Source organism: Eublepharis macularius, chromosome 1, assembly GCF_028583425.1.
Source record: "Eublepharis macularius isolate TG4126 chromosome 1, MPM_Emac_v1.0, whole genome shotgun sequence".
NCBI classification, from domain to species: domain Eukaryota; kingdom Metazoa; phylum Chordata; class Lepidosauria; order Squamata; family Eublepharidae; genus Eublepharis; species Eublepharis macularius.
The window spans coordinates 222325847-222346605 of record NC_072790.1 but is presented as its reverse complement, the minus strand read 5'-3'; the positions used below and the strand labels follow the sequence as shown (position 1 = coordinate 222346605).

General features: G+C 45.7%; 1 protein-coding gene across 2 annotated transcripts in view; it reads left to right on the top strand.

Annotated features, from left to right (window-relative positions):
• The window catches only part of EFR3B (EFR3 homolog B), a 65096-nt gene that overhangs the window by 9735 nt on the left and 34602 nt on the right, over nucleotides 1–20759 (top strand). For both annotated transcript variants that reach the window (XM_054985661.1, XM_054985654.1), the window contains exons 3-8: nucleotides 5273–5423; nucleotides 12494–12615; nucleotides 16190–16339; nucleotides 16975–17109; nucleotides 17977–18055; nucleotides 19235–19370. In XM_054985661.1, the coding sequence (XP_054841636.1) occupies nucleotides 5273–5423; nucleotides 12494–12615; nucleotides 16190–16339; nucleotides 16975–17109; nucleotides 17977–18055; nucleotides 19235–19370 (773 nt within the window). The remainder of the gene's footprint in view (nucleotides 1–5272; nucleotides 5424–12493; nucleotides 12616–16189; nucleotides 16340–16974; nucleotides 17110–17976; nucleotides 18056–19234; nucleotides 19371–20759) is intronic.

Below are 20759 nucleotides of genomic sequence, written 5' to 3'. Positions count from 1 at the left end.
TGCATTCTAGTGCCAGAAGCAAACCTCAGTTTGCTTGAGCCAAGAACATTCGAAAGATTTGTGCATTCCTTCCTCCATTCCCCTCCCCTCTTCCCTTGTTTGTGGCTCCAAAATGGTCAAACCATGAAGACCACAGTGAACCACATTTGGTCGTGATGTCGAAGAGTCTGACTCCTGATTTGGAATTTGACTATACATCAAGCCATTAAAACATCAAGCCGTTAAAACATATTGGAATTTAGTGAGAAGGGATAACAGAGAAGAACCAGGATCCATTCCCCACTGGGCTCCCTAGATTATTCTATTGAGATGCATGGTGGGTCTTCTGGAGCTCGGATCTTGCTTGATGACTAGACAGCCTAGCCTCCCAAAACCAGTCTAGCTAATAATACAGTATCTGGTTATTTCCCCATGTTTATAATGCTTGACCTTCAAGAAGCATGCATGATCGCCCCCACCCTGATAGCTCTTTCTTGATGCAGAGATACAGTTTTCAGTGCAACATATTTTGATAAGATATATTAATAAGTGTAAACTAGGAATGTGTTTGTGTTTAGATTTTTCTTTTGAAAGCAGATTATCAAATATAATCTAATATCAAAAATATTCAATATTATATTGAATATTCTAGTTAAAAACATGCTTAAACATGTTTTAAAATTGCTCCATCTCATCTCTCTGTCACAAGTTCATAACATCATTAAAGCACTTCTTCAGTTTGATTCTCCTTTCTGAGCAATGATTGACTCTTCATAATGTTGATGATCCAGTTTGGAGATAGAAGGTCTCATTCTGGTTCTGTTTGAGGGCTTATAATTCAGCCACCTGGTTCTTCCAGCAGATGGCCATTGGTACTAAGCTAGGAGTGTCTCCCCACCCTGTTTTTGATGGTAGTCTTTCTTTTGATCAGCACTCCTAGGCTGGCTAGCAAGACGCATTCAGCTTTGCAATCTCAGCCGGCTACAGCAAGACATTAATCTTTAGAAAATCTATTGAAGAGAAGCCCATGTTTGGCTGTGAGGGGTTCCCCTCTGTTTTGGTGTAGTTCATGTGTTCCTCATGGTTCAGCATCTCAGTAAATCTCCCTTTCTGTCTCTGGAAGGCTGTGCTTTCCTCTTTGGCTCTGCAGTGGGGTTCACGCACAGACAGGAAACTGTAGAAACAGCACTGCTTTAAGGCACTCTTGCGATGAAGGCCTCAAAACTACCCAAGGTGTATCTGCTTTCACAGTGCAATCATAAGCACAGCTACACCCTTCCAAGCTGTTATGGTGTAGTGGTTAGAGCATCTAACTAGGATCTCAGAGACCCAGTTTCAAATTCTCTCTTTGTCACGGCTGAGTGGTAGAGCACCAATTTTATAAGCAAAAGGTTCTAGGTTCAAATCCTAACATCTCTAGTCAAAAGATCTCAGGGGTTGAGATTGTAGAGGGTCTGTTGAGATTGTAGAGGGTCTCTGACAGTCAGAATAGATAATCGTGAACTAGATAGACAAGTAGCATAAAGCAGTTTAATATGTCTTGTTGGTTTTGTTGTTTCTCCTCCAAGGAGATGTCGTAGATTTTCATCATCCCTGTGAGGCTGACTGCTTGCTGAACTTTGTAACTCAGCAGAGTTTTAAAAAATATTTTATTAAGGCATGAGACTACTTATATCTACTTGCTCTGTACAAGCTTCTGAAATCACCCTGCCTCTGGTATCCATAAGCCTCACCATGAAATAACCTCAATAACAACGCGGAATTCCATTTTACTTCTTCCAAATTGTCTTTGTCATGTTGTTGTGTAGCCCAATCTGACTGGGCAATGCTGTAGCTGCGTCATTAGGTTCAATGTGTGATTCGCTAATCGTTGAGGCCCGCAGTTCCAAGAAACCATTTTAAAAAATGGTAGAGGGACAAGGTGTGGGGATGGGGAGGGGGGAGGAAGGGAAGGAGGGAGAGAGAGAGTTTCCTCAGTACTATTTTTTTGCTAAAGTGTTTGCAGGCAAATATTTGTCATTGCACTAATTCTTACCCTGTTTGAAGGTGACTAGTAGAACTTTTTTCTTGACATGCTAGCTTTCTATATGCAAGGAAGGGTTCCCCCTCACTCCTGCTATTGGGGGGGGGAAGTATGCAAAATATGTAGTGATATAGTCCTGGAAATGCTTCTCTGCTTCAATCTACTCATTGTCAAAGCGGCCCCTCTGTCTCTGTGCCCCAATCGAGCTCCAATTTGTCTCTGAAAACAAAATGTGACGTGAGGCAAGTCCTGAGAGTGAAGCTTAATTGGGCAACCTGCCCAGTAATGCGTGTCCAATAAAGATTCATATCCTGCCAATCCGCCTCTCCTGCTCTTTCCTCTCTCTTCCCTCGCCTTTTCCAATAAAGAAAGAATCATTATTGGAATGATTTAATAAGTGACCTTAGAAACCCACAGCAATACTGTCTTGTAAACAGCCCAGCCTGCAAATGCTCCATTTTTCTCTTCAGCCAGATGATTAATTTTTGCCTGTCAGGTTGGCTCACTCCTCAAGAGGTGCAAGAAGCAGTTGCTTCTTCCTCTGAGGCCAGCTGCTGTTTCTTGTGATGCTCCTTGACTTTGGTCAGGGGAAGGAGTTCTCCTTCTGCCTCTCCTTTGTGATGCTAACATTGGGCAGGTCCCGGTGAAATACAGAGCCCGGCCCTAGATCTTCAGCCCCATAACCTATATCCAATGCTTAGCCTTAAACAGAGAGTAATCAAAGCCTCATGATAAGATTGTGCGGGATCAGCCCCAGGGTTGAGTGCTGTTTACCTAAAGTGACAAGTGAGAACTTGTGGGGGGAGCTCATGCATTTGATTTCTGTAAAAATGTGTGTGCTAATCCTGTGTACATGTGAGGTGGCAGTTCGTGGTCGTCTTATCCACAGCATCCTGTAATCCATGGTATACATGTAGCTGTCCTTGGCTACTAGACATCAGTGGGCCTGGCCTCACTAGCCCCATCCACCGTCACCACACAAGTGGAATTTAATAAAGCAAGAGTTTCAGGAGCAAATAACGGAAGCCCAGGGTACATACAAGTCTTGGTACCTGATTTTCATCCAGCCCTCAGTTACCTTCTCATCACTAATGTGATATTTGTGCCTCTAAGACAATGGCCGTTTCCACACTACTCACCTTCATCTGGAATGGCGCGAAAAAACCGCAGAAGATAACATCTTCTCGCATGAGTTTTGCGCGATGTTGCTCAAAACTCGCGCAAGAAGATGCTATCTTCCGCGGTTTTTTCGCGACGTTCGGCAGCGTTCCGGATGAAGGTGAGTAGTGTGGAAACGGCCAATGTTTCCCAACCAGACTTCCCTGGATGCCTGAGGTTCTGCAGTTTATTGTCAGAGGTTCCACAAGAAATCATGGAATAAATAAACAAACACTTGGGAATAGTATGAAAAACTCAAAATATCCCTCAAAATATCACAGTCAGTAAGGTTACATTTAGTTGTATTGTGTCTGTGTTCATTTTGTGTTGTTACAGAGCACTGACAACACAAAATGACAATAATTTAGCAGTAATTGAATTGCACTCCTTGCCATCAACTTTTTGATAACCTTTACATAAGAAGGGGTTCCTTGGGATTTGAAAAATTAATTCATGGGGAAAAGACTGAGAAATACTTCTCTAAGAAGAAGGTGCAAGCAAGATTTCTGGCCAGGCACAATGGAATATTTCCTGCAAAATAGTAAATACATTATGCAGTAGGCAGTGCCAGGTACTGTTATATGAATAAATATATGCAAAATACCATCTTAGTTTGCATTTAGATGTTCTCGTTCTGGTATAGGGGGAGAGACATATAAGTTTAGCCACAGATAGAATAGATCTAGTCACTGGAAGCCCTGTTCACTTGTACTTTCCTTCCCTCTCATCTTCAGTAACCTTCACTCCAGTGACTTCATGTTTCTCTAACATATTAGGAATTTACATTCCTTTGAAAATGAGGTTCTCCTGGAAATCAAATGTTGTGTTTTCATGGAGAGATTGTGGGTATGCAGAACACATATAGCTCTGATGTTTGGGATCAGATGCTAAGATGGACATTGTTACTTCTCTGTTACTTGGATAAAATGCCAAATGCTGAACTGAGAACCAAGCGTTGATTATTTCTCATTATATTTTTATTCTCCCCTCAGAAAGCTCAGAGTGGCTTCCTTGGGACTTCTAGGCCAAAATGACAAAATGGTGGCGGGATACAGGTGCAGACGCCCCAAGCTATGGCATAACTAGGGTGTGAGCATGTGATTTAAACTGTCAGAGGGGCCACATGGAGAATATATGATCAAGCTGCTGGGTCAAACCAGTTTCCCATCTTGTCCAGCGTACTGTTTCATACAGCAGCCAGCCAGTTGCCTTGGAGGGCCAAACAGGGCATGGAGGCTGAGACCTTCTTCGAAATTGCTTCCTAGCACAGGTATTCAGAGGCTCCCTGCCTCTGATTGTGCATAAAGGTTCCCTTTATGGCTAGTAGCCACTGATGGACTTATTCTCCATGAATTTATCTAAAATCCTTTTAAGGCCATCCGTGCTTGTGGCTATCATTACAGCCTCTGGCAGCAGACCCCACATTTTGATCGTTTCTTGAGTAAAGAAGTATTTCCTTTTGTCCGTTTTGAATCTCCTGTCCACCACCTTCACTGGATGCCTTCTCTGATGTCACCCGTTACTCATCTCTTTTCCAAACTGAAAAGCCCCAGGCTCTCCAGCCTTTCCTCATAGGAAAGGTGTTCCATCCCTAGTTGCCCTCTTCTGTGCTTTCTCCAGGAAAAAACAGATGAACCTTCCTGCTGTTCTGAAACCTCCCTCCATGTATCTAGGCGGTATCAGAAGGGGGGAAATCAACTTATTGAGGAAAGGGATGTCTTGGCACCCTCTGCCTGTGTCACCCTTGGGTGCTTTAAAGCTCATCTTCCACCCCACATGTGCTTGGAGCACAACAATCCCTAAAGAAATGGGTCGGCCACCATGGCCTGTAGTTTGCACCCAAGAAGCCACCCATCTAAGTGGAGATCAATAATGCATCACATCCTTAGCTTGGAGGCTGCTTTCTGAGCCGTTCCTTCTTGGAGCGCATGCATTTCCATCTGTGCTGATTTGCAGAGTTATGTAGTCTATATAAAATCTGTGCAGTGTGACCAGTGCTGTCCCTATGTGATCAATGGTAGCATTGAGAGACCTCCTCCCACTGCTCCTCTCTCTCCTTCTAACCCATCACTCTGAGGTTTGTTTTATCTTCTCTCTTCTTCCTGCCTACAGATATGTGTGCATTGCAATGGAAGCTTTGGACCAGCTGCTGATGGCCTGCCACTGTCAGAGCATCAACCTGTTTGTGGAGAGTTTCTTGAAGATGGTGGCTAAGTTGCTGGAGTCTGAGAAACCTGACCTGCAGATCCTTGGCACCAATTCAGTAAGTGATAGTCTCAGGAACAGTCCGTACTTGGCTTGTGTAAGTAGAAGATGCACAATGTGCTGATGGAAATGCTTGTTTCTCAGAGAGCTGGTGTATCTTGAGTTATGACATTTTTACCCCCAGGAGCTCCAGCTGGCATGCATGGTTATCTCCTTCTCCAATTTGTCCTCACAACCCTACAAAGCTGGTTGGCAACTGGCCCAAAGTCACTGGGGAAGGCTGGGTTGGGGGCTTGAACTCAGGTTTACCTGCTCTTTGGCCAGCTCTCTAACCACCATATCACACTGGCTTTTAGTACCATAGGAGACTGAGCTATGAACTATCAAGTCCCTGGTTCAAATTTTGCCTGGGTGGTGATATTCCACTAGGCAAGCCCACTGCCGCCATGACTGTTTGCATCAGAGAGTAGATTTGAACCAGAGATCGTAATTTGCACCTCGGTTTCTCAGCCACTCTTATTTATTTAAAACATTTATTTTTTCCACCTTTCTACCTTGCAGGAACTCAAGGTGGCTTACAAAATGAATAAAAACAAAGTTTAAACAAATTTTAAAGTCACAGTTTAAGACTGCCATTAAACACAGAAAGAAAGAACCAAACTTAATTAAAAGCAGTCCTAAACAAAAACCTCTTCAGCTGCCTCCTGAAGATCAGCAGTGGGGGGTCAGGGGCACCTCCCTGGAGGTGCTGCTGTATAATCATGGGACTGCCACTGAAAAGGCCCTCTCTCCTGTACCCACCAGGTAAGCTTTAGCTGATGGAACTGTTGGGAGGGCCTCTCCCTGTGATCTTAATTCCTAAGCAGGAACATAGAGGGCATGACAGTTCTTTAGGTACCCCTGTCCCAAGTCATAGGGTTTTAAGGCCAAAACCAACACCTTCATTCGTGCTCTTTGTTACAGGTATAAGAATACAGGATTGTTGTAAGGGTCACTGAGATCATAGAATCATAGGGTTGGAAAGGACCTCCAGGATCATCTAGTCCAACCCCCTGCATAATGCAGCAAATTCACACCCCCAGTGACTCCTGCTCCATGCCCAGAAGGTGGCAAAACACTGTCAAGACCCCTAGCTAAACTGGCCTGGGGAAAATGCTTCCTGACTCCAAAGTGGCTATTGGCATTAGCCTAGGCATGCAAGAAGGGGTCCACAAGAACTAAACACTTCCTGCCCACCTTCTCATGACCTGCCTAGGTTCACAGAATCAGCATTGCTGATGATGTATGTGAAGCAAATGTATACAAATGCTAAATTGTTCAACCAAAATCTTGTTTGTTTATAAATAGGTAGCCATGAGATTTTGCCAGGACTTCCATACAGTCATTCTGCTGGGCTCGTTGCAATACTTAACTGATTGCTCCCACCCTCCTTCTTCAAAAACTGAGCTGAGATGGCATGGGAGTTAATTGGGCAAGCGTCGTCTGCTGATTTCTCCTGTCAGCTCCTGTTTTGAAGACCTGAGTTCACAAAGAAGTTGGAATCCTTGAGAGCGGCCTAGGAATGCTACAGAATTTGTTAGAACTCAATTAAGTACAGTTTTGGTCAACTCTTGAGATAGGAGATCATTGAGAGCCCCCTGCAGAAATGGAAGCCAGCATTGTCTAGTGGTTAGAGAGTAAGATTAGGATCTAGGACACTCAGGTTTGAATCTTCGCTCTGTTATGGGTCTCTCTGGGTGACCTTGGGCTCAATACTCTTTCTCAGCTTGACCTTCCTCACAGGCTAGTTTTTGTGAGGGTGAAATGGAGGCAGGGGAGTGATGTTGCGAGCTGTTTCTGGATCCTATTTGGGGTGGGGGAAACAGGATATAAATAAATAAATATCTAAGTTCATGGAAGAAAGGGAAGTTTTTTTTGTAGGAAAAATTGGGTGCAGGGACAGTTTGAAAGTAGGATGATATGTGAATTGTAGAAGCAGAGAAATGTGGTTTTCAGGGAGCTTTATATAGTACATAACTATCGATATATCTGAGCACTTAGAAATGAGAGAGGACTGCAGCTTTTAAATCTAGCTCCTGGGGCCTCTTTGTCTTTTCCCGCCATTAGACCAGACAGTCTTTTAACTGGAGGCAGCAGGAATCAAATCCTTGGCTGCTGTGAAAATCTGTCCTTGGCTCCGACACCCAAATTGTGAGCTGTTCCTGAATGAGGCAAGGTTTCTTAATTACCATAATTTCTGTTGTGGTCAAATAACTCTCACCACCCCAGGCTAATTGGCATGCCTAGGCAAAACGTGGGCCCAGTGCCTCAGAGACGACACAACAGGGTCTTAAAATAGGGGCAGAAATGGGGAATGAGCAATGACTAACCAGCCAGAGGCCTTGCCTTCCTGCTAGCTGGCTAATGATTTATCAATATAAAGGCAAGGAAGATAAAGGACGTGGCAGGCAGTTGCCTTGATGTCATTTACTGCTAAACACAGCCAATTTTGTCACTAGCCAGAGGGATTTTTATATACTGGATTCGTTTCTTTTGGGAGGGCAAGTAACATGTTAACTAAAGAGTCCAAAGTCTAAGCAGGGCCCAAACATTATTTTTGGGGCCCAGTACAAATTAGTAAAATGCCCCACCCCATAGTCCCTCATCTCATATATACAATCCCATGAATCATGAACATTTTTTGTTTTAATTATGAAATTACTGTTACATATTTGGTTTTGAAAAATCCCCATGTTTGCAACTTTTGTTTAATAATAAACACCCTCAGAGTCCTACAAGCTTGCTATCTATTTTGTAACTTTTTGATAGTGAAAAAGGGATCACTTTTAAAAAAAAAAAACGTCTAATGGACCAACATGGCTGCAAATGTTGCACAAAGATTAGGCCAATAAACTTAAAGCTTTATTTTTCTGACCTTTTTCATCGCAAAATCATGAACTAGCCCTCCCAAAGTCAATTTTTCTTGCAAGTTCGTACTCTGTAGACATCGGCTAGGTGGTTTGACTGTTCTCGCTCCATTGTAGAACACCTGCAGGTTCTGATGAGTGCTAGACTGGCAGTGTGTAAAGCATCCACAGAGCTGTACACACTTCACTGAAAATTAATTGTCACAGACTCAGTCTCTGTACCGAAATCATTTTTCTTCTTGACTTTGTTCATCTGCTTCTTTAGTTACTGTATTATTGTCTGACTGCAGAAAGCCCTTGTCTGATTTGAAAAACTGGAGCATAGAATCGTTTCCTATAGCTTCTTTTTGTTCCCTCTCTTTTACCTCCTTTCGTTTCTGGCTACTCGATTTGTATTTATAGCCACCACCGGATATGGCAGCAGGGAGCATATGTGTTTGTGCGTGAATTAGACACTTGCTTATATTGGGTCCTGCAAATCCTACCAGAAGCAGCACTTGCTCCCACTGGTTTATGGTCCTTTGCTTTGCCCTTCCCACCATGTCCCTCCTTCCTACCCATGCCAAAGGTACTCTGGGACTGATAGTTCTTGATATGATAGACCCAGGAGCCCCAGCAGTTCAGCATGTTGCTTGAAATTGCTGCTGTAACACTGCTTCTGATTGGCTCCACCAAATCTCACAAGATCTGTACAACAGTAAACATAGATACAAGGAAATAAGTTTATATAGATATCCTCAGGAATGATCAGTTTATTGTCCTTTTCCCCCCTCGTGATAATGGAAGCCTGGGCTTGGGCCCCTCTGAACTTCCAGGTCACAGTAAAGGCCTTTGGGGCCTGGGGGGAAGAGCTGCTGTTTTTCAGGTTGGAGCCTGCTGATGTGAGGAGGCCACGGGTGCCAATTGGCTTCTTTCAGAGAAAAGACCAGAAGCAACCTTGTGTCTAGTTTGGCTCCGCTGACCTGCAACTTAGGCCAGGTTTAAATGTGACAAGATGGCGTGTCCACATGCACCTTTGCAGAGCCTCGGTGTCTCATTTAAACTGTGCTGCATCCCATGTACGGTAGCTATCCATGCTCCGTTAGCAACCAGCCCAATATTTGCAATGGTTATGGATCTCTGATGCACAAATTAAACATGTGCATGACTTGTAGCACTGGTTTAAACAAGACCCAGAGCAAAGTCATATGGGAGGAACTCTTTACCTTGCTGCCTTGATGTTTAAATTGGGACTTAACAAGGATAAACAGCAGAAGAAATGAAGGGGAACAGGATCAGTGATGGAAAGGACTTCCATGAGAGCCCCTAAACATCAGTTACACTTCTGGTGGTATCGGAGCCTATTCCAGGTGAATGGAGCAATCATTCCCCTTCTAAACAAGATGGATGGCCCACCCAGGCATGGTAGATGTGTTCCTAAAAGCATGAAGTTTTGCTTCCGGAACAAGTCCCCTTTCCCTTATGATTTATTAAAGGATGGCTTCAGAGAGCAATAAGGGAAGCAAAGAATCTGGTGAGTGTATATGTGTATCTGCAGCGTGACCATGTGGAGAGCCAGCGTGGAGTAGTGGTTAGAGTGTTGGACTAGGATCTGTGAGACCCAGGTTCTAATCCCCATTCAACCATGGAAGCATGCTGGGTGACCTTAGGCCAGTCACACATTCTCAGACCAACCTGTGTCACAGGGTTGTTGTAAGGATAAAATGGAAGAGAGGAGAACAGTTTAAGCCACTTGGAGTCCCCACTGGGTGTAAGAAAGTAAGTAAATAATAAATGTGGACGCTGCACCGTTCATCTACTCGGAGTACCAGTTTCTTGTTTTGAGGAAATGCTGCATTATCACACCCGTGTACTCTGTCATGTGCCTACACAAGGCAAAATAGACACACGTGTTCTGTACAAAATATGGCACATGTGCTTTTCCATGTAGGAAGCTCATGAAGCTGTCCTAGTGATTGCCTGCTGGCCACTTGCAATATCAGAAAAGCAGAGATCAATTTTGGCTAGGAGGGTTGGAATGGTTTAAAAGAAGGCCTGATCCTGGGTAGGTTTGTGTGCTTTTTGCAGAGAAGGGAAAGAACCTGTAAAGGAACTGTGGGTGGGGGGGAGATTTGAAGGTAAAACAGGCCATTGGTGGGCTGAATTTCGTCCATTCGCTTAAACCAACCTGATAAATCTTTTGCGGAAGATCTTTGGTAATTTTATCAAGATGGGAACAGTTCCAGGATTTGCCAGAGTGGCTATTCTGGGCATCTACGCACTGGAGTCTATCTGTTTTTTAAAGATCTGTAGAACTACATGCAGCTGGCGCCAGACCAAACCTCACATGCGCTGGCTAGCAAGCATTTTTAAATGAAACCTGCCTCGAGCTATTCTGAGCTGCCCAAAAACCACAGGGCCCATCCTTACCACAGCTTGAGACTGCGTCACAAATGCAGCTCAGCAAAAGCTTTGAGTTATGGTGGAAGAAGGCCAAAATGGGGAGGGGGTTGGGTCGTGAGGACATGGAAAGCAGAGCTTTAGTCTGTAGCTTGAACCTAGCCTAGCTAGTGATAACAGAGGAGGCTTCCGAGGAATTAATTGAGTGGCATGGATTTAAACATTGGAGGCTGTGTGGCCCAGTGGTTTGGGCAGAGGCCTAGGGGGCAGGAGACGTTCTACAGAATGTATAAGATTGGAGATGGGAGCCCAAGCATGTCCTGGTGGGTTCTTGAGAGGGCTTCCCAAAGGGCCAAGCTACACAACACAATTTTTGACAAGTTGGGTCCAGTTAGACTCACTTTCCCTGCACCCCACAACAGCTGCAGGGAATGGCATTTTAAAAATCTGTCGGGACCCTATTTGGCTTGGGACTCTGATGTGGGAGAGGAAGGGCTTCCTGCCTCCTCCCTACACCATTTCTCCAATCCAAGGCAGTCCTAGCTGGGAGCTATTTGCCCCATTTTGAAGCAGCACGTGTACAGGATACTGCAAGTGTGGGTCCAAAATGGCTCCCCCCAGGGCCATTTTGGCTCAGAAAAACAGCACAGGGCAAAGGGCAGGAGCTCCTCCCGCTGTGGTGGCGAGCCAAATTGTGCCCTGCAGATATTTTAAACAGCCTTTTCCTTCAGCTGGTGTGTGGCTACAGGGAGACCTAGTCTCAGGTCTGGAGAACCAGGATGCAAGTGGTTAAAAAATTACCATGCAGTTGTTCTAAAGAGTTTAGAAAAGGGAAACCCTTGCATTGTTCCCCCAGTCTTGCCTTCTGACTGGGTAATACTGACTTCGGGCACAATCTCACAGGCAGTAATAGAGTACCACATGGCTTCAGTGCAGGTGGAATCGGAATCCTCTCCTTGTTCCTTTCTTCCCGCCTGGGTTCCAGAGTTTCAAAAGAAGGGGATGAGGAAAATAAAGGCAGTTTTTATTTCTTTTCTTAGAAGGCACAGGGGTAGAGAGTCATTCTATGGCTAAGTGGTTGAGTGCGTGTTGTGCATGTAGAAGCCCAGGTTAAAGAATCTCTGTCAGCCCGTGTGGAGAAAGGCCTTTCTCAACCAGAGGCCTTGAAGAGCTGCTTCCAGTCAGAACAGATGATACTGAGCTAGAGGGGCCAATGGTCTGACTGTGCATGACATATTTTCAGTCTCTTACTATACGGTCTGCAGTACCAATGTCGGTCTACTTGGCCTTGGTCTAGGGAAGGAGCCACTGCCAGTCAGAGAAGACAATAGTGGGCCAGATCTATCAGTGAACTGACTCGGTGTGAGGCCCTTGAATGTAAACTTAGCTCAGCATGTTGGATGTGCCCACCTCGCTCTCTGCCTGCTTCCCCCAAATCCACTGACTTGCTGCTCTGTCAGCTGCTCCCATTAGTTGTAGGTACCACAGCTCCATTTCCTTCTATGACCCTAGGCTGTTTCATTGACCTTTGTAATGTATATAGATTTCAGGTTTCTGCTTTTTTTCTCTTTTCTACCTTGGGCAAAGGTTTTTATTTTATCTGGGCAGAGTACACGCAGTTCTGCCCATAGCCAGCTTGCTTTGGAATGCCTCCATCAAAATTTGGTTTTTCCAACTGTCTCAAGACTGTCTCCACAAACAAATGTGGAAATTAAAAAAAAAACCCTCCTGGCAAGTCACTCAGTAGCTTTTATCTTTCCTGCGTTCCCTGCAGGAGATGGAATGAGGCAGCATTTCTCAATTCCTTCTTCTTTCCCATTCCATCTTCTTTCCCCACCTGTAGTTTGTGAAGTTTGCAAACATTGAAGAGGACACCCCCTCCTATCACAGGAGCTATGACTTCTTCGTGTCCCGCTTCAGTGAAATGTGTCACTCCAGCCATGATGACCTGGACATCCGCACAAAGTGAGTACTAAGTTGATGCTGGCGGGTTGCATGGGCCTCTTCCTTGCCACAGTCAAGGCCCTTCTCAGTCAGTCCCATTTGCTCACCCCAGAACTGGGGCTCAGTCATGCAAGCTTTCCTCTCTCAGGAGGAGAGTTTGCTTCTCTCCCCCCACTAACATGACCAGCCAGGCCCACCACTGGCTCTCCCCTCCCAGCCTCGATTTTTGAGTCCACCTGGCTTTGACTCCCAGCCTCTCCCCCACAAAGCATCATGCCGGGCTTTGGAGCAGCCAGAAGCAACAGGAAAGATGGGGATGCGCACTCTGTGTCTGTCTGTCTGTCCGTCCGTCCGTCCTCTGGCTCTGTGGGTCACTTACCTCTGTGTGTATCGTTGGGTCTCTAATATGTTTGCCAGTGCAATAAGTGACCCTTCTTCCTGTCCCAAATACTCTAGGGGAGAGGAACAGTGGCAACCAACTATAGTTGGCAGTTTAGGCAAGCTGTAAGCTTTAACCCATTAAGAACTGGATGTCAGGCCCATCTTAGTTAAGATGCAAGCTGGACTGATGAAGATCTGGAGGAAGCAAGCCCAAAAAGGCAGTGAGGGAGCCTTGGCCAGGAACAAAGTCCCTGGATTGTTCTGCCCAATGAGAAAGCCTGCCCCTGAAGCATTCATAAGGATCTGGGGTCATCAGCTGATCTGTTGTGTCCTATAGCTGTTGAGACACTTCCTTGCTGATCTATCACACTGTTTTATCCTGTTTTTTCATCAATGAGCTCAAGGCATCAAACCTATTTCTCCCCTCCCCTTTTCAACCACCTAACCTGAGAGGGTGTGCCTGGCCCCAGGTTACCAGTGAGGATTTTAACCCAAGTCCCTCTGGCCCTAGCCCAATATTTCAGCCTCTATGCCACACAGAGTATGAGATAAATGCACGTCATTCCTTTGGCCAGAGTTGTTGCACAATTCTCAGGTCCCAGCATCAGTGTCTGTTGTGTATTCTAGCCCTGACATTGACATTCCTAAGCAAAAATGTAAAGGTAATGCTCTGTCTGCATTTTGGGGCCCTTCCTATCTCTGGTACTGAGAGCTCCTTTCAGTTCAAGGAAGAAAGCTTTCTAGGACTCTTTAAGTTAATTTGATTTTTGAGAAGGGGTGGAGCGATCTGAATTGGCTGCCTCAGGTGCCAGAATGTCTTTGGCTGTGCCTATACAGAGATTTCATAGGGTGGCCACAGTGGGTGCACCAACCTTGATAGACACCTCTTTTGAAGTGGGCTTCGTTTATGCCTTCTCTGGCCCTGCCTGCTTGGCCCTTCCTCTGCTGTGTCAAAAGAGCTTATATGGTGAAAAGTGCTGTCAAGGCACAGCAGACTTATGGAGACCCCGTAGGGTTTTAAAAACAAAAGACAAACAGAGGTGACTTGCCTTTGCCTGCCTCTGCATGGCAATCCTGGTCTTCCTTGATGATCCAAGTACTAACTAGGGCTAATCCTGTTTAGCTTCCAAGAATTGATCAGGCTAATCTGGGCCATCCTGGTCAGGGCAAAAGAGTTATTCCAGTCCTGAACTCAGACCTTAAAACTTTTTCAATGGAATGTTCACCATGGAAAATCCAGCCTCAATACATGAGCACTGAAGAGCATCTTCATAACTTTGCCTCCCAGAGGGACTAATTAAGAATAACAGGCCCAGGTGAATATTATTTACGGCCGTTGGAGCTGTTCTCTGCTGCAGTGGAAACAAGCGCCCCTCCCTCTGCAATGAATGTTCACTGTCGCTGCCTCGGATCTGTTTCAGTCCCCCGCCCAACTGTTCTCAGAGTGCTCTTCAGCCTGCAATTAGCCTGCCAAAGATGTATTTTAATTGCTGCTTCTCACCCCCTTGGCAAAGCTGGATGCCGGGGGAAGTTTTCCAGAGGTGGCGGGATAATGAGTCGCTAAGGTCAGGGTGAGGGTGGTGGGTTGGCCTGCATCGCAACAGGGGCTGTTGAAGTGGGCACAGAATTGGTTATTAGCTGCACTGAACTTGTCTCCTTATTTTTCTGTTCCTGTCTTCGATTTCGTTGTTTAGAAATTATTCAGTCGCTGATAAGGCTAGAACTGTCACGCCAATTAAACTTAATTTGGCAGTGGGTTCCGGGAAGACAGAAGGACGTACTTCTTCACCCAGTTAATTTGCAGAATGTGCAACACCAAGATGCTGCTAGCATAGGTGGCTTTAAAAGGGGACGGGACAAATTTGTGAGGAGAGGCCTATTGAGACCATGTCAGCTGAAAGTGAGCCCCAAGGCCAGAGGCAGTGTACCTCTAAATACCATGTGCTTTGGAAGTACATTTTTAAGCTAAATCCTAGTCCAATTTGGATAGGCACCAGTCGGGAAGGGGAGTTAATCATTTTACCCCGTGTGGTTTCTTTTCCCTCCCTTTAAAAGACCAGTAAGAGCCCAGAGAGCCCAGTTTTGATTTAACCCCCCTGCCCCCTTTCCCCTGTGAGTAGCACTGATCTGAATCCAGGTCACATGACAGCTCACATTTGTTATAAAAAGGTGAACAGAATTTCTGTGGTTTCTCATCTAGTCTGATCTCCATTCTAATTTACCTAATGGTTGTGAAGGAGGAAAAATTGAGTAACTCCACCTGCGTAGAGGTTGTGGAAAGAAGGATGGGGTATGAGGAATGAACAAATAAATGAATAACATGCCCACTCAAGACACAGAAGGGAGTGTAGGGTGGGGGGGGGGAGGCATTTCTTCCGACATCGAAAACCAGGCTGCTGAGGGCCTTAAGACTGAAAAACTAGGAATTTTGCCTGGAAACTTGGTGGTAGCCAGTACAGGGGCTTCAGAACAGCAGCTTTCTGTTCTCTTCAGCTGGCACTAGCCAATAATGTAGCCACTGCATCCTGGGTTCCTGGTTTGTAATACCTGATTGCTTTCAAAGGTAGTTTTATGCAGAGTGAATGGTTGTGGGTTAGCCTAGAGGTTAACAGGCCATACATTAACCAGACCCACATTTCCCAGGGATCGATGCGTCAAATATATATATATCACAAGTTAAGCAAATTGCTACGACTTGCAAGATTTCAGGTTGCAGAAATGGAGCTGAAGTTTTATGTTCCCCCACCCCCCAACTAAAGCACACATTCTGCTCCATGAGATATATCCTTGTTTGTTTGTTTTTTTAAGTATGTATTTTTATGATTACAGCCTGCCTTCCGTTATTGCAGCTTCTGTTCTCAAACGGATTGCAATCAGTGTAATTAAAGGAACAGCAGACTAAAAGAGGAGAAACAAATTAAAAACAACCCCAAATAGTATTGTGCAGAGAAGAGTCTTTACATGGTTAGGAACTTCCCAATATTTCCCCTTTTCTTCCTCCTCTAAATCAGAGGTTTGGAAACAGTCAGAAGGTGTTCGTTCCTGCCGCCTGCATAAGGCAGGGATTTTATTTTTCTCTTTTACTCAAGAACAACCTTTTACCTCCCAAATTTGATCTCCCTTGGGTATACATATAGGCTGTTTTGGTTCCATCAGTAAGGCTCCACTTCCTTTTAGTACTGAAACACAGCGGCTCTCTCTTCCATTTTCCAAGGATCCGGATGTCTGGCATAAAAGGGCTGCAAGGTGTAGTCCGAAAGACAGTCAACGATGAACTGCAGGCCAATATCTGGGACCCTCAACATATGGACAAGATTGTGCCCTCGCTGCTCTATAATCTGCAGCACGCAGAGGAAGCCGAAAGGTGAGACAGACCTGCCTGCTTGTGCCTGCATAATGGTGTCTGTGATGCTTTGAGATGGCAGCAGATCTCCCAAGCTACTCTTGGGGCTACCAGAAATAAATCAGCTAAACAAATGAAGGCTCTTGAGAATCCAGGCTGACTCCACCCATCCAGGAGTTTGTGGTGCCTCTGTATGATTCATGGCTGTAGCCTTGCCTCTTTTAATGAGGAGCTATGTCCAGATGAATGGTTCATGCAGAAAGTGAGGTGGTGGGTTCTTAAGAGAGAATTTCTTGGGGCAGAAGAATGAAGCAACTCTCCAGTTGGCTTGGAAGAATGGAGCGACTTAGCATAATTTTTAAAAAGAACTTTAGCCATAGATGTAGCAGACTTTTAAAGTTAAGTCTGCTACATCTATTGGTAAAGTTTTTTGAAATTATGCTGAGTCAGAGCATTGGTCTATCAAGGTCAGTACTGTCTCCTCTGGCTTGCAGTGGCTCTCCAAGGTCTCGGGTCTGTTGCTTGATCCTTTGAACCGGACGTGCTTGGCACTGGACCTGGGACTATGCCTGCTGAGCTGCAGTCCCTCCCCCATATGTCATTAGACCCCAACTATGCAGTTCAGCCACCTCTTTTGCTTTCCCTCTCTTGTTTAGCCGTTCTCCTTCTCCCTTACAAACCACCGAGAAGGAGAAAGAGAGCCCAGCGGAACTGTCTGAGCGATGTCTGCGAGAGCTGCTGGGCCGGGCGGCCTATGGCAACATCAAAAACGCAATCAAGCCCGTCATGATGTAAGTCCCTCGAAGTGATGCTTTGCTGATGTCTGAGCCTGCCTCGGCAGCATCCCTTGGCGATCTGTTTGGTACAGTGAAGCACGACGGGGGAAGTATTGGGTTGGATTCAGCCAGCTTTTCTGCTGGGGGGAAAGGAGGCGGAGGTCCACTTTGACCACCCAAAAAAGGCCATGCTGGGAATCACATAGATAAAAGCCACAAGGGACTGGGGCTGTAGGAAGTAGATTGGGGGAGATTGAGGGGGGAAAGTTGGTTTTGAATTTCCCTTTTCTCTTGAGTCGAGGGCTGCTGTGGGAGCATGCTGTTTAATGCACAGAGTCTCTGGCAGTGTGATGATAGCTTTTTTTAAAAAAAGGACTGGCCAGATTAATGGAGCCTAAGCACCTAAATGGGTCCTCCTGGTCTGGACAACTGGCTGGACAACTGACAACTCTATGCTGAGAAATGGAGAGGATCGAAAAAAGTGCATGAAGCTGTGGAGCTGACTTTGCAATGACTTTAGTTCACATGGCCAATTAATTTGACTTCGGATTCCGTTTGTTGCTTTTTGTTAAACGGTGGCTATCTTTTGTCAAGTTTCTATGTAGATCTTGCCACTTCCCAGGCATAAGAAATACTCCCCACTGTCACTCAAAATGTAGAGGATGTCTTCTTGTCCCAGAGAGCTTGTGGAGTGCTGGGTTTTCTGTCCCTTTTCACATCTGGTCCTTGTGGACCTGTCCTGCCATGTCTGCCACCATGTTTTCATGGACTGTAGTGGAAGGAGTGCCAACTGGCTCGTCTGTGGCTGAGGATATCATTGCTTTTGTGTAATGATGGGATGTACTGAATTTGTGATCCTTTTGCCTTCATCTTTCCCACAAGCCACCTGGACAACCACTCACTATGGGAGCCAAAGACCTTTGCCGTCCGCTGCTTTAAGATCATCATGTACTCGATCCAGGTGAGAGAGTCTAGCGAGGGGACATCTCATTTCAATCTTGTGCCATAAGGGAACAAGGTTTGTATTGCAGGAGCAGCATCTCACTCCCATAGCAAGGTAACAAGAGTTTATCTGTTGTTTTTCAAAATCCTGTCCTTACTCCCATGAGCTCAGGGTGGAGTGCATTGTCCTCCCTCCTCTAATTTGTCTCCCACAACCACCCTGAAAGGTAGATCAGGCTGAGAGAAAGTGACTCAGATTTGAGTGGGCTCTCAGTCCACTACTCAAACTGCTATACCACACTGGCTAACAATGTCAGTTTCAAGCAGTCCACATGCGGGAGGGGTGGGGGAGGGAGAGAACCTCAGGCAGGATAGAAGGGGCCCTTGCCTTCTCCTAAGATTTTTCAAATTTTCCTCCCAATTTGAATGCTACTACAGGGAGCCACCTGAATAGCCCTGACTAACGTGGTCTCATCAGATCTTAGAAGCTAAGCAGGGTCAGCCCTGGATAGTCCTTGGATGGGAGATCACAGAGGAAGACTATAGTTGCTATGCAGAGCAAGGCAATAGCAAACCACCTCCCCCACCTCAAAAAACCCATGAAGGGTTGCTATAAGTTTGTTGTGACTTGACCGCCCTTAAATGTTATTATACAGGAAGGTAGTTTATGCATCAAAGTAGCAGTCTTGGCAAAATCCCCAGTTCCCTTGCATGTTCACGTCAGTAATTGCACTGGAGGAATAGAGACCTCTCTGCTCTACTTCAGCCCAGTTTGTCAAACCAGCAATTCCATTACTATGTTCAGAATTGGGCACCCTGGAAACTCCTCTCGTTTTAAACATTTAGGGGGATAAATCAACTCAGATTTCTAGTCCTTACGACTGAGGCTTGAAAATATGAGTACAGGATGTGTCTTGGGTTGTCTGGTTGTTATAATCTTTTAACTCTCTGGGATTTTATTATGATCTTGAGCCTGGGGTGGGTCATCAAGCTACATGTGTGTGTGTGTGTAAAACTGCTTTAGGAAACAGACAGGTATGCTCCTACTTGCTGTTGGTGTGATCAAACAGGCAGTTTTCTGCGTTCTTCCCCTGTCCCCCACAGCCCCCTGGTACAGATGAACCTCCTATCCCTTCTCGCCCACTGAATTTTACCTTCCCTGATTGGCTCTATCCTCTTTTCTCTGCTTTGCTTTCAGCCCCAGCACTCCCACTTAGTGATCCAGCAGCTTTTGGGCCACCTGGATGCAAACAGCAGAAGCGCCGCTACAGTGCGTGCCGGGATAGTAGAAGTCCTGTCGGAGGCGGCAGTCATTGCAGCCTCAGGATCTGTTGGTAAGGAGTACAGTCAGCCCTGGACGGGGTAGGGGGGTGACATTAAAGCAGCCCAGAAGCAAGCCAAGCGCCGAAATCTCTGGCTGCACAGCAGGGTCTGCTCAGCTATGACCCTGGCCAGAGGTCGGCCACCAGCCGCTGCCTCCTGTGCCTCTGCTGGCCTGCTCTGAGCCAGTCGACACCTGCAGTGTTGCCAAAGCCTCTGGGGTTTGCTGTAGCTGCTGCTGGTTGCTAGCAGCCCTGCAGGAAACTCACTTAGTAAATTAAAAGGCCCCTTGGGCCTTGGTGCCTTCAGGAGGATGTCTGTTTATTGGATGGAACTCCTCAAATGCCAACAACTGTTTGCCATCCTAGAAAGATAAACTGGCAGCCAAGACTGATTTATGGAAAAGATGGACACCATGGCAAGGGAGACATATCGGAAAAGCAGAAAAGGCAATGAGATTATTCTTTGGCCTGAGGGCCAAATTAGATGTTCTGGAAAATGCACGAGTCTCTCTCCTATTGTGCTCCCCCACCTCCATTTGAAAAACAGTCACAGGCAGCTGCCATTTTAAGCACTGGGTTTACAGGTGGTTAACTGAAGGGTTAACCCTGTCTCCTATTCAGAATCCAATAATAACAACAACAACAACATTCGATTTATATACTGCCCTTCAGGATGACTTAACACCCACTCAGAGCGGTTAACAAAGTATATTATTATTATCCCCACAACAAAACACCCTGTGAGGTGGGTGGGGCTGAGAGAGCTCCAGAGAACTGTGACTAGTCCAAGGTCACCCAGCTGGCTTCAAGTGGAGGAGTGGGGAATCAAACCCGGCTCTCCAAATTAGAATCCTGTGCTCTTAACCACTATACCTCCTTCCCTAAAGCTGCTGCTTGTCAACTATAACATGTCTATCATGCTGTTCTCCCAAAGAATTCAGAATGGTGGACTTAGTTCTTCAAGCTTTTATTTCCAGTCTCTCAAAATCTCTATTAGGCAGGTTAGGCTACGACTGGCCCCAAGGTAATTTATTCAGCTTCATGGATGAGTGGGGATTTGAACTCACATTTTTCCAGTTCCAATCTGACATTCAAGCCACTAAATTACACCACTTCTATTTTTAACCTAACTGGGACAGGGGAAGAACTTTTGGGGATCCCTTAAGCAGTTCAGGAGGGGGCGGATTTTGAAGGGAGAGAACAGCAAAGGGGGGAGATAAGCAGCCCTACCTCCTTTCTTCTACTGTTCTTCTGATCACCTCCTCTGATACGCTTTTCAGTTAAAAACAAATCAGCAGGAGAGTCATGCATTGTCTACATAAAATCCCATGTGGAGTAGGTGTAGAAACTTGTCTACCAAGGGAACCCACAGATTGCAAAGAATGGCAATCTGTGACTGGT